Source organism: Trichophyton rubrum, assembly GCF_000151425.1.
Source record: "Trichophyton rubrum CBS 118892 genomic scaffold supercont2.5, whole genome shotgun sequence".
NCBI classification, from domain to species: domain Eukaryota; kingdom Fungi; phylum Ascomycota; class Eurotiomycetes; order Onygenales; family Arthrodermataceae; genus Trichophyton; species Trichophyton rubrum.
This window is the reverse complement of record NW_003456424.1, coordinates 1,559,082-1,571,879: the sequence shown is the minus strand read 5'-3', so window position 1 is coordinate 1,571,879 and position 12,798 is coordinate 1,559,082. Positions and strand designations below refer to the sequence as shown.

At 50.5% G+C, this 12,798-nt stretch overlaps 6 protein-coding genes across 6 annotated transcripts in view; 3 read left to right on the top strand and 3 right to left on the bottom strand.

Moving 5' to 3' along the window:
- Positions 1 to 122: 122 nt before the first annotated feature.
- On the bottom strand, positions 123 to 500 carry TERG_12270 (uncharacterized protein; the record flags this gene model as incomplete). Its single annotated transcript, XM_047751251.1, has 1 exon — positions 123 to 500. The coding sequence occupies one exon, from the start codon at positions 498 to 500 to the stop codon at positions 123 to 125; it is 378 nt and encodes a 125-aa protein (XP_047606570.1).
- Positions 501 to 687: 187 nt separating this feature from the next.
- TERG_05342 (uncharacterized protein) lies at positions 688 to 1,421 on the top strand (the record flags this gene model as incomplete). Its single annotated transcript, XM_047748415.1, has 2 exons — positions 688 to 1,332; positions 1,380 to 1,421. The coding sequence occupies 2 exons, from the start codon at positions 688 to 690 to the stop codon at positions 1,419 to 1,421; spliced, it is 687 nt and encodes a 228-aa protein (XP_047604397.1).
- A 593-nt stretch (positions 1,422 to 2,014) lies between these two features.
- Positions 2,015 to 6,813, top strand: TERG_05341 (uncharacterized protein; the record flags this gene model as incomplete). Its single annotated transcript, XM_003234702.1, has 3 exons — positions 2,015 to 2,440; positions 2,502 to 4,172; positions 4,231 to 6,813. The coding sequence occupies 3 exons, from the start codon at positions 2,015 to 2,017 to the stop codon at positions 6,811 to 6,813; spliced, it is 4,680 nt and encodes a 1,559-aa protein (XP_003234750.1).
- TERG_05340 (uncharacterized protein) lies at positions 6,341 to 10,224 on the bottom strand (the record flags this gene model as incomplete). The annotated part of the gene is made up of 2 exons (XM_003234701.2): positions 6,341 to 7,937; positions 8,005 to 10,224. The coding sequence occupies 2 exons, from the start codon at positions 10,222 to 10,224 to the stop codon at positions 7,512 to 7,514; spliced, it is 2,646 nt and encodes an 881-aa protein (XP_003234749.1). The 3' UTR covers positions 6,341 to 7,511.
- A 287-nt stretch (positions 10,225 to 10,511) lies between these two features.
- On the bottom strand, positions 10,512 to 12,167 carry TERG_05339 (uncharacterized protein; the record flags this gene model as incomplete). The annotated part of the gene is made up of 2 exons (XM_047748414.1): positions 10,512 to 11,748; positions 11,831 to 12,167. 2 exons carry the CDS (start codon positions 12,165 to 12,167, stop codon positions 10,886 to 10,888), a joined length of 1,200 nt encoding a protein of 399 aa, XP_047604396.1. The 3' UTR covers positions 10,512 to 10,885.
- A 351-nt stretch (positions 12,168 to 12,518) lies between these two features.
- The window catches only part of TERG_12269 (uncharacterized protein), a gene marked incomplete at both ends in the record, with an annotated part of 1,463 nt that continues 1,183 nt past the window's right edge, over positions 12,519 to 12,798 (top strand). The window contains 2 exons of the mRNA XM_003234698.2: positions 12,519 to 12,540; positions 12,645 to 12,728. Of these exons, the coding sequence (XP_003234746.2) occupies positions 12,519 to 12,540; positions 12,645 to 12,728 (106 nt within the window). The remainder of the gene's footprint in view (positions 12,541 to 12,644; positions 12,729 to 12,798) is intronic.

The window sequence follows — 12,798 nt, the reverse complement described above, 5'->3', positions numbered from 1 at the left end:
AGCAGTGTCTTCAGTCAAGCTACGGCAGTAACAGCAAAGATATACGGTGTATCTGTGGAGGTTACCACACTTGGTACCGCACTTATTGTACTGGTAGGTGAATAGGACATCTAAGTGCCCATTTAAACCCATACTAATGGTATACTGAAGGGGTTCGCTCTTGGGCCAATTATTTGGGGACCCCTTTCCGAAGTGTATGGTCGACGACTTCCTATGCTCGTCTGCTTCACCATTTCCGCCATATTCCAGATTCCCGTCGCAGTAGCACAAAACCTTGCAACTATCCTCATCTGCCGATTCTTGATCGGTGCCTTTGGCTCTGTGACTCTTGCAGTCGTCGGCGGTGCCTTGGTAGATCTCTGGGAGCCTGTTGACCGCGGTATTGCAGCCGCTGGTTTCTGCGCAGCCACCTTCTTGGGACCCATTGCTGGACCTATTATTGGTGGATTCATTGTTCCTTCACATCTCGGCTGGCGATGGACTAATTGAATTACTCTCATTCTTGATGCCGCAGTTGGTCTTGTGGCCTTATTCAGCCTCCCAGAGACTTTTGCTCCAGTTATCCTGCAAAACCGAGCAAAACGACTGCGATATGAGACTAAGAATTGGGCCCTCCACTCGACTCTTGACGAAAGCCCCTTGACAATCAACGATATCTTTCACAAATATCTGAGCCGTCCATTTGAGATGTTGATCCTAGAACCCATTCTTTCCCTAACAACTATCTATCTTTCTGTCGTCTACGGAATCCTCTACCTCTTCTTCTTTGCATACCCTATCTCATTTGGAGAAGTTCGAGGCTGGGAACACCCCGGTGTTGCTGCTCTACCTTTCATTGGCCTTTTGATCGGTATTCTACTAGGATGCGCCGTCCTTATCTACATCAGCAAACACCAATACGCTCAGAAACTCAAGGAAACTGGCAACCTAGTCCCGGAAGATCGCCTGCCACCCATGATATTTGCTGCCTTCACTCTCCCTGCTGGCTTGTTCTTGTTCGCCTGGACATCATCGCCTCATATCACCTGGGTCCCGCAAGTTATCGCCGGTGTTCCCATAGGCTTCGGGTTGATCATCATTTTCTTACAGGGGATAAACTACATCGTCGACGTTTACCTTATATATGCCAACTCAGCACTAGCTGCCAACACTTTCATCCGAAGTTTGCTGGGAGCAGCCTTCCCTATGTTCGCTTCTCAAATGTACCACAACCTCAGAGTTGCATGGGCTAGCAGTGTATTAGCCTTCATCACTCTAGCTATGATTCCGGTTCCGATATTGTTCTATGTATACGGAGCTAGAATCAGAGCTATGAGCCTCTTCATTCCAAAGGTGTGATGGTATGTATATTTAATTACATTCATATCTCTCGTTTGTAGAATCAGTTACATCTAAAATTGGGAAGCTGTGGAGTTGTATAGTTATGCATATATGAAGGAGGCATTTTTAGATCAGATTTAGAGTATATAATATATTGAATTATCCTTATTTCAACATATCCTCTTCTACACCTCCTAGTCTTCATCCTGAGCTCAATATCAACTTGACCAAAATGCATCGAAGGAGGCCTGTCTGTTCACTTTTGAAACGATACCTCGGTGAAAGTTATCTATCACGTGACTATAATATAAGGTTTACATAAGGCAAAACGCGCTCGCGCATCGAAATAACTATGAATTTACGACCTTGAGCAAGCCTGAACGGCCCATTACACGGGCAGAGCTCATATCTGTCATTTTATTGCTGGTGCCGAGTTGTCCAGCCTGTCGCAGTGAGCCGGTTCGAGTGTCTCACTTCTACATATTCAAATCCACGGTAACTGCGAAGAAAGCAGCCGACCACAAACAGCGCGGAGCTGGCTCTGAGGGCCGAACGTCCATGATCAAGATACACAACCTTCCCTATCACGACACACATCTTCAGGGGCCGCGCATAGGCGATTGTATATCCTTAGGTCATAAATAGTCTATCTGACACCATTCCAGGACTTGGTGACGGCCGGAAACCACACGCGATGCCTGCGCGCAGACGAACCCGCAAACCCGCTAAGGCGACTCCTGTCGAGGAGGTAGAAGCGGCAGTGGAATCTGAAGAGCAGGAAGAGGAGGAGGAAGAAGAGGAAGAAGCACAATCCGACCAGGACAAGGGAGACGGCTCGTTACATAAACTTCAGTTTAACCAGGCAATTTCATGGAAAGCCGGGAAAGCTATTCCTGTTGCACATCTACTCCAAAGACTCGAGGAGCTAGGTTCAGAGCTACGAATGCTAGATCAAGAGGATATAGATCGAAACTCGTTGACAAAGGTCTCTCAGGAGCTAGCGGATGGACATCTCTTGGGGCATAGGGATAAAGGTGTTCGCGCGTGGACAGCCTGCTGCGTTGTGGACATATTGCGCCTGTGTGCTCCCAATGCGCCTTTCACCGTGAATCAATTAAAGGTATGTACCCATTATTTCTTCTCAAATTAGCTACTCTAGCTCACTCGAAATGATAACCTAGGATATTTTCACATTGATTGTGACTTCAATTATACCAGCGCTGGCAGACCCCTCCAACGCATATAATGATCAACATATATATGTTCTTTCCTCACTAGCAGACGTCAAGAGTATCGTGCTGCTTACAGATGTCCACGCTCCTGATACCCTGATCCTTCCTCTATTCTCTTCATGTTTCGATATTGTGTCGGGATCTTCCAAGGCGTCAACCGGGGAGGACCTAGCAAAAAATGTGGAATACGACATGACACGACTGCTTGCTCCAATCATTGATGAAGCGCCTAGTTTAGCGCCAGAAGTTATTGACGTGATCGTTGCGCAGTTCTTGCGCGTTGACCCTCGGGCTATTGACCATTCCTTGTCTACTTCCACTGGGAAGGGCAAAAAGGGAGCCACCGGCGTTGTCGATGCAAAGCAGGGAACGCTACTGCTGAAAGACTATCCCCCAGCTTATAACATGGCAAAAGCGATATGTAATGCTTGCCCAGAAAAATTAACAAGCTACATCAGCCAATACTTCAATAATGTCATCTTGGATGCTTCTGGCCCCTCCGGTATCAATGGGCTGAAAAATCGCCGTAATAGCTTGGACGAGTCTGAAGATGAGGGTGAAAATATCAAAGATCTTAACAAGGCTCATAGGCTGATACGGGAATTATGGCGAGCCTGCCCGGATGTACTGCAACATGTTATCCCACAGCTTGAGGCAGAGTTATCCGCAGATTCCATTTCCCTTCGCCTGCTGGCAACACAGACTATTGGTGACTTAGCAGCAGGAATTGGTGTTGCAGGCCCGCCTCCCGATCCATTATTGGATCCGGCTGCCTACCCTCGTCCTTCTCTAAGTGATGATACAGACTCTGTCTCTCAAGTGAATGCTCTTTTGAATCCTCTATCACCCAAGCCATTCTCGCAATCCCACTCTTCAGCATATGAAAGCTTCCTATCTCGCCGCCAGGATAAGTCCCCTTCTGTGCGAGCCTCATGGGCCACGGCAATTGGGAGGATACTCCATACCTCAGCTGGAGGTACAGGTTTGAATACCGCAGAGTCAAACAATTTGATAGCCGGGCTCGCCAGGGCCTTAGGAGACGCCGACGAAAAGGTCCGGATTGCTGCTGTAGAGGCCCTCGCAAAATTTGGCTATAAGGATGTCATCAAGAAGCTTGGGTCTGACGGCGGCCTTTCTGAGCCTGACTCTCTTCTTTCAGTGCTAGCAGCGCGAGTTAAAGATAGGAAACATGCGGTACGTGAACAAGCAATGAACGTACTAGGAAAAATGTGGGCAGTGGCATCTGGCGATATTGAAGCAAACAACGAGGAGGTTATGACCATTCTTAAAGATGCACCTTCGAAAATCTTCGACGCTTACTATACCAATGACCTCGATCTTCAAGTGCTTCTTGACCATGTCATTTACGAAGTGCTTTTGCCCCTTACTTATCCACCGATAAAGTCTAAGCAAGCCAAAGGCCAATCGCAGAAATCAAAGACTGCTAAGGGCAATCAGGAAGATGATGTAGACCCTGACTCCATACGTGCCCGTCGTATTCTCACATTGGTCAATGGACTAGATGAGAAATCAAAGAATGTATTCTTCGCTTTTCAGTCTCGACAGCTCAAAATGCGAGCCTTCATGGATTTTTATCTGACTGCATGCGAAGAATACAATGTAAGTCTCCTACGTCTCTAACTTATATTTAATGGGTATTGACTAGCAATGTTAATAGGGAGGTGTGATGGATGATAATGAGGAAGCGGTCAAAAGTAAACTAACAAGAGTCATCGATCAGCTCTCTAAAATGCTCCCAGAGACCTCACGGGCCTCTGCGGACCTGTGGAAGTTTGTAAAGATGCATGATAGGCGCAGCTACCAACTCATCCGATTTGCCATGGCCGCTGCAAGTGACTACAGGATTGTAGCGAGGGCTATACGAGAACTGTCCAACAGAATCTTGTCGAGTACATCCGCAACTACAACAATGCTTGAGTCCTTGATCCCTCTGATTTACCGCAGCAGCTCCCTGATCTTCAACAGAAGCCACATACCCTGTATTATGACAATATCAAGGACCGATGAACATGGGCTAGGCAATGTAGCGCATGAATTTCTACGTGAAACTTCGTCACAAAATCCAGAAGTTCTCGAAACTCATGTTCAAGAAATGTGCAAGGATCTAGAGTCGCAGGCTCCTAATGCACAAAGAAGTGATGATCCTGCTGTCGAGGAAATCCTAATGGCCTGTGCCGGGTTTGCTAAAAAGCTACCGGCAAAACTACCAACTCATAAGCAGTTCCAAGTAGCTCTAATAAATTATGCGATGTACAGCTCGTCCCCCGTTGCGGCAAAGTGCGCAGTTTCCATAATTATGGCAACTTCGGATAAGAAAGAGATGTATGCTCGGGACCTTGTCAAGAAGAGCGTGCAGAAATTCACTTACGGATCTAACCACTTCCTAACCAAACTGGCAGCTCTCTCTCAACTCACGCTTCTCGCATCCAAGGAAGTTGACCGAGAAGAAGACGCCATTCTCAGGATTGCTACAGATCAGATCCTATTCAAAAATCGCAACCCAGATCCAAATCCTGGGTACTCATGGTCTGACGAAGCGGACGAGGAACTACAAGCTAAGGAGTGGGCTTTGAAAATACTTGTGAATCGAGTGCGCTCTAGAGAATACTCTGATGACGATGAAGAATTCAGACAATATGCAGACTCGGTTTATGCTATTTTAAATACTCTCATTGAGAAAAACGGAGAGCTTTCGAAGACTGAAGATACCCCTTGGTCACAAAGGTCCAGGCTTCGTTTGATGGCTGCTAAATTAGTTGTCAAGCTTTGTGCCTCAAAATCAGTTTGTGACCGAATGTTCACGCCTCAGAATTTTAATGCCATTGCGCTAGTGACTCAAGACCCTCTGCTCGAAGTAAGGCGAGGCTTTATCGGCCAGGTTAAAAAGCGACTCGTTCAGACACCAAATCTCAACCCCCGGTGGTACCTCATTACATTCCTCGTCGCGTTTGAACCAAATGGAAACCTTTACGATAGTACACTTACATGGATACGATCAAGAGCGTCCTTCTTTTCCCGCCGACCAAGCAGTTCCGCCGCTGGCCCAGACCAGCAATCATCCCAAACGACTATGGAAGCTCTATTTGCTCGTCTTCTCTCCCTCCTTGCGCACCACCCCGACTACCCTCCTGAAGGATCCGATGAATTGACAATCGAGGAGGACCTAGTTAGCTTCTGCCGATATATCCTTTTCTACCTCTCTGCAGTCGCCAATGAAAACAACCTCTCCTTGATTTTCCACATTGCCCAGCGCGTCAAGCAAGCGCAGGACGCAATTTCAGACCCCGAAGCATCCGCAATAATGTCCGCCCGACTACATACCCTTTCAGATCTATCCCAAGCCCTCATCCGCAGGTTCGCAGAATGTTACTCTCAACAACACAAAATTGGTGGCAGTGGCAGCACTGGGGTAGCCAATATCCTTCAGACGTTCCCAGGAAAGATGCGACTCCCCAGCAGTCTATTTGCAAATATACCGAGCCACGAAGAGGCTCAATCAACAGCTGAGAAGAACTTCCTGCCTGAGGTGGTTGAAAATAGGCTAGACCGGGTTGTTCGACGGTTCATGAAACCGAAGACCATGAATGCAAGCTCTGTAGCCGGAAAAAAGCGGAAAATTGACTACAAGTCGAGTACCAAACCAACTGCAGACGATGACGATGACAACGCATATGAGAATGGAGGATCTTCGAAGAAGCAGCGAAAAGAGAAAAAGCAAACATCATCCCGAACCGTTCCTATTCGCAGGAAGTCTACGGCGGGTGGCTCTGAGCCCAAACGCAAGAAAAAGAAGGACGGAGATGATTGGGATTCTGACGGCGATGAAGGGGCCAAGCCTTCATCAGCAGCAGCGCGACGGAGATCCGGTAGAGGTACGAAGAATATGAATGTTAGCTATGCGGAGGGTGACAGTGATGAAGACGACAAGGAAATGCAAGCGTGGGATGAAAGAGGGGATCAGCGGGAGGAGGCCCCTGACTCGGAAGAAGATGACAGTGACAACGACAGTGCCGAGGAGGGTGAAGGTGAAGAGAACGATCTCCCTCAGGTGCCTGAAGACGCCGAGATGAGCGATGTTCCCCAGGACCTATCAACGCCGGAGGTATCATCGTCGCCAACGCCTGAGCCATCCTCGCCAGCCCTGGAGACACGAAAGTCCAAACGAGGCCGTCCAGCAAAGCCCGCACCCAAAACTGTGAAAAATCCACCAGGCAGACCGAAGAGAAACGTCAAATCATGAACCTGATATATTAGTTTCAACGCTCACTTTACTCAACGCTGCCCATGTCTTTTAAAAATCCCCCTTTCCCCCATTGATTTTGCCGGCATCTGATCTCCATCTTTTTACGTTAACCAAATATCTCTGTGCATATAATTGCTTCAAATCTTTTCTTTGATTTTCCTTTTTTTTATCTGCGTGTAGGTAACAGTAGATAGCCAGCCATGTAGTTATGGAATTAGATGGGTTCAGCCACTCTTCTACATCATGTCTGTATTCACATATTACCGCCTATTTGAACAAGTCTACACTAACACCTCTCTTAATAATTAACGAAGAGTAATAATAGGATGCATCTTGTCCCAAGAAAGAGAAAGTAAGACAGCAAGAGAAAAGGTAACTAGAAGGTATATTAACGAAACAGAAGTTTAAGAATAAACGGTAGGAGCGTGAGAAAAATGCACCATGCCAAAAAAATAGATAATTGAATCCGCTCGAATTCCGCCGAGATCCCAGTGAGGTAAGTAAATGGAAAGGGAAAGGAGAAGGAATGGACAGACAAGTATCAATGAGAGTGGCGGGGCGTATGAATGTGAGAATCGATGGTGGGGAGGGAAGGGGTAACGTAAATATGTATAATTGATTCCATCTATCCGTCCATTGGCATTAAGCTGGCTTGTTTGCACTTGAGTGTTCGCTTATTTCATAAATGCGTTCCATCACGCAGCACCAGACGAATCGTTACCTGCAGACGTGCTCGTACCAGTTGGTGCACTGCTTTCTTTAGTTGCTGAGCTGTTGCTTGGTGTCCGTCGAACGGGAGGTGGGCCGCTACCCCCTTTCTCCCTCGCTAATCGCGCCGCAACGGCCTCCTTGTGATTTCTGTTTTTGAGATGGACCTCAAAGTTCTCGACTGTCATTGCTGGGCCGGGTGTGTAGAGTTTTCCAGGACAGTCATTGCAGCGGATTCGGGGGAAGTATTTGTATGGTAGTTTTTGGCCGGGATGTGTTTGGGCTGCGTTGGGGATAGGGAGGTTTGTGTTTGGATCTACGGCTGTGTAGCGCATTGTTCCTTCAAAGGAGTCGTTGGGGTATTGTCGTTTAAGGCCTACAAGGCCTTGGATGAGCCACTGGGGAGGAGGGGGCTGAGGGTTTGTGTGGTTAGTGAGCCGTTAGGTTACGGTGAGGTAAACGTAGTAAGGGTATGCTTACCGGCTGAGTTCCTGGGGGTAATGGATGGGGTGCGTCAATGACACCATGGAACTGGGGAGGGTTGGTTGGCTTCTTTGTCGCTGAGCCAGGCTGGCCTTGGGACGGTGGAGGCCCCATAGATCCACGAGCACTTGACTTCCCTGTGGGAGTTGTGGATGGGCCACTGGGAGACCCCGTGTATTGTTTCGAGCCAGACTTGAGGTCGCGCATGAGGCGTCGTAACTTATCCGGATTTATCTTCAGTTTAACAATAAGGTTCTCGGGTGCCTCTGAGCTTTCCTCTCTATAGTTCTGCCGTCTGGCGGATGTTCTTGTTTCGTGAGAGTGGGATACGGTTGTCTCGGGCGTTGCTGAGCGACCCATTTGTCCTCGTATGGCTGACTGGGCCATGGAAGACGCTTGTCTCATGCCTCTTGTTCTAGCGGTTCCCTGGTTGAGACGAGACATAGCCGGAGATCCGATGGAAGACTCTTCGCTCTCGGAGGAGTCCGACTCTTCCAGACCATCACGGTGGCCGGTAGAGGTTCTGCCACGGCGACTGGTACTTGACCGTTTGAATAGTCGACTTTCTTCAATGGACGAGGCGCACCCTGGTATGACCGAGGAAACGATCATAGTCCGAATAGTTCGTTGACGGTCCTTGAGTTCAGGCAGGATCGGTCCTCCTCGCCTGTTGACTCGTTTCTGTCGTCGTTGCTCACGCGAGATGGAGCCTTCCGTCCGATCAAGTTCTGCTTCATTGAGTTCGTATAGGTAAGGGGTATATTCCTTGGCAACGTTAAAGGGGCGGAAAGTGGATGGAATAGGGGATGGTTGGAAAGCGTCTCTCAGGTCTGGATCGTCGATTGGTCGGCCGTCGAAGGGGTATGAGACGACGTACAGACTCTTGGTGAATAGCTGGACCTGTTCACGGATAGAATGTGCGATTGCTGTGGTGAATTCTCCCGGTAAGGACAGGTCCTGGGACATTTGGATAGCAAACCCTTCAGGGGAATTATGGGGATCGTTCAGTTCCCATTCGAACTGGTCTATAAGCGTGTGTTGTCCGATGGTGATATTCAGCTTTATGAGAACCCGGAGCTCATCGTTCTTGTAGGCGGAGTAGGGCAAGTGTGGATCCAGAGGCTCATCTTCGATAAAGACCTGGGGGTAAAAGTCTGCAAGCTGTTCATGAATGCTCTGAGTGATCTGCCGCACAAGCGGGCCACAAGATTCGAGCGGTAGACCGAGATCCTCCACCAGCTTCTCGGCAAAGACGTCGACCGGGGTGACGCGATCGTGGAGATTCCATGTAAAAGTATCCCGAACCTTGACCTTTTCCCAATCGATGTCGAGCCTGATAGGAACGAGATGTTCATCCTGGTCTGACTGGGTAAGCATGTCCTCTCGAGGTATGCGCAGCTCTTTAGCCTTCCGCCCACCTGGCCGCCTCCGGTTAGATGGGTAGAGAAGCTGTGGGTGCTGTGACCTAAGATCTGTCCTGGTGTTACCGTATCCTTCGTAGCCCGGGCCGAAGATAGCAGCTGGATTGACCTGTCTTTCCTGGTTGAGGGCAAGATAGTAGTCTCTTTCCTGGAGTTTCTGGCGGAGGACTTCCTGGTGTGTATTCCGTGTAGCGGCAAGGGCGGAGTGGCCCCATTCTCGGTATAGGTAGTCTTCCAAAAGCACCTTGTCTAGGGGTGTCTTGCGCGGCAGACCGTCATCCTCTATTACAGGAGATGCTGCAGCAGCAGCAGCGGAAGCAGGCACAGCAGCTGTAGACTGTATGATAGAGCCAGAACGAGACCGTTTCCGGCTGACTCCGTTTCCGTTTGTGATGCTGGCCTCCTGCGGAGAAGGTGAGCTAGCACCACCTTGTCTAGCAGGCTCATCGCCATCCCCACCACCACCACCACCACCTCCTCCTCCTCCTCCTCCTCCACTACCGCTCCCTCCTACACTTCCTTCTTCTCCTCCGCCCTCAGCAGTATGAGCTGGTCCGTCCGGAAGCTCTGAGGCGCCCATTATAGCTCTAGCATTCTGTTTCCCTTCCAAGATACCAGCGGGTATGGCTCCGTTATGGCCGCCAGGAGCTAGCTGTTGGTCCTGTGGCGACTCCGCCGGCTGCTCGCTGCTACCTGCGGCGGGAGCTACAGGTTGAGGCGAGTGTGAATGTGAATGCGAGCCCTGTAGCGCACCATCTGGCTGGCCGGTATTCTCCTCGGCTTCGGGCCACGGCATGGTCGATGGCTGCGATGTTGCTGTGCTAACTTAAAAGGTGTCTAACAAAAAGAGTCGACCAAGGTCGTCGTCAGTGCCGCGTCCAAAAACACCACCCACACGAAGCTCCGGCGGAAGCAAGACGGTCGGGGGGGCACAGGCTACGTGGAGCAGGGCATACCGGAATCGCGCAGTGAATGCGACTTGCAAGGAGGTAGCAGATTCAACTACTCGGTAAGAGGGAGAGAGAGAGCAAGAGAGAGACGGTTCAAGGGTGTCTCTGACGCGGTCGAAACGAAGGCGACGAACGAAGCTGCAACCCAACGCCGGCCGTCTAGAGGCGAGAGGTGAGTAACTAGCAGTCAGGAATTGGCCTGTTCGTCAGCGAAGAGAAGGACCGAGAATGCGATGCGAAAGATGGAATCATCGTCGGCTTCTGCTTGTTTCTTCCTTCGTTTCTCTCGTCTTTTCGTCTTTTTTGCTCTTTTGGCGTCGCTGATGAATAAGAAATGACTAATTAGGTGATGTAATCATGACATAAGCAGGCCAGCCATAGAAGAAGCTAAAAAAAAAGGAAGACGAAAAAACAGATAGACGAAGATACAAAATAAAAAAGATGAATTTATGTATGGAAGAAAAAGCTATGTATGTACTACTGGGACTTGTGTGGCTATAGACTAGACTAGAGAGTGACGTCGGCGACGACAGCGCGGTGGTCGGAGTTGTAGATGCGGTTGTCGAACCTGTTAGGCACCACAGCATACCCATTGACAGTGAAAGGGATGGACGCAGAAGCCGACTGAGGACCGACCATGACATAGTCGATGCGGCTGCCCTTGGTCTTGCCGTCGAATCCCGTGAAGGTGATCTCGTCTCCATAGTGCTGGGCGGCAGGAACCTTCTTGTAGGTGTCGACGATACTGGAGCCCGGCTTGGTGAACTCCCGGTAGGCCTCCTGGCTCTCGATGCTGTTGAAGTCACCCGCGAGAAAGTTGCCCTTGACCTCGGGGTGGCGAGCAAGGTACTTTTGGATGAGACTGAGAATCAGCTTGGCCGACTCGAGACGGGACTTGCTGCCCTGGTCGTCGAGATGGGTGTTCATGGCGAGCACGGTGGTGTTGGAGGCCTTGTGGTTGAAGACGCCGATGGTGACGATGCGGATCGAGGCAGCGTCCCAGCCCTTGGACGGGACAGAGGGCGTCTCGGACAGCCAGACGGTCTCCCTCTCCTGCAGCGTCCAGACGGCCGGGCGGTAGAAGATGGGCGAGTACTCTCCGGCCTGCTTGCCGTCGTCTCTGCCCACGCCGTAGTAGGCCCATTCATCGGCCTGGGCGTGCGGGCGAGCGTTGAGGCCGGCCAGGACGTCGGTGACCTGGTTGTGCAGCGCCTCCTGGAGACAGACGAAGCTCTCTGGGTTCAGCCGGCTGTGGTAGTCGAGCTCGTTGACGATGTGAGGCGCGCGGATGCTCCATGGCTGCTCGCCGGCGGAGGGCGAGGTTGTTGCATAGCGGATGTTATGCGTGAGGATGCGGAAGAGCAAGCTGCCTAGCTTCATCTTAACGTGAAGGGAAGAGAGAGACGCAGCAGGATAGAAGACAAAGACGACGATGAAGATGAAGATGCGTACCTTGCCTCCCGTCTTCGTCTTCATCGCCGCCCCCCTCTGGCCTCTTTATCTGCTGCTGCTGCTGCTGCCCCTTTCCATCGTGGGCTTCTGCTACGAGAACGCGGGTCATCCTGGTTCCATGTGCAAGGCTGGTTGGCTCGTAAATGCCTTCCGCGAGCTCTTCGGGTATCCTGGCGGGCTGGCCGTGGAAGCTACTCAAGAGACAGGGCAGGGAAGCCGACGTAGAGGCCGTGGCTGCGGCTGCTGGCTGGCTGGAGTCCTGGTTGTAGCTGCGAGTTCCTGGCCGCTGATAGTAGAGTGTGCCACAAGCAATAAGTAAAGGCCGGGGAAGTTGCATGGCTGCTATGCAGAGTGACTTCGGCCGCCTAGCAAATCTGGTGAGCCGCGAAGTCACTGCGCATCGACGTCATGGGCCGAAAAAGCAACGAGCAGGAAGAAGGTGAGGGACACGAAAAAAGCCCACAACAACAACAACAAAAAATATCCCACCTTTTGGCTTTTCCCCCTCCACGAACGCCCGCAAGTAGAGAAGACGAGCAGCCGAGCAGCCAGGAAGACAAGACCAGGACGTACAGGAAGACCAGGACCGACGCAGGAGAGCTTCTGGGCCGTCTCTCGCGACCGACTTCTCGACTGTTATTCCACTAGATAGCCTGTTGTTGCTGCTGCTGCTGTTAGAGTCGCCGCCATGGCTGAAAACACTGAGATCGGTAAGTAGAAGACGCATAGATCTCGAGACGGGTAGACTGTCGACTATTTACTGTTTGGAAACCTGCGATATGCGTGGTGTGATGTGGTGATGCTGACGGGCCAGACTACACGCTCAACAACCCCGATACCCTGACCAAGTACAAGACCGCCGCCCAGATCTCCCACAAAGTGCTCGAGGCCGTTTCAGGTGGGTTCCACGGGAATACAGCTTGACAAAATACAGACATTGACGCTGGATAGGATGGTGCGTGAGGGAG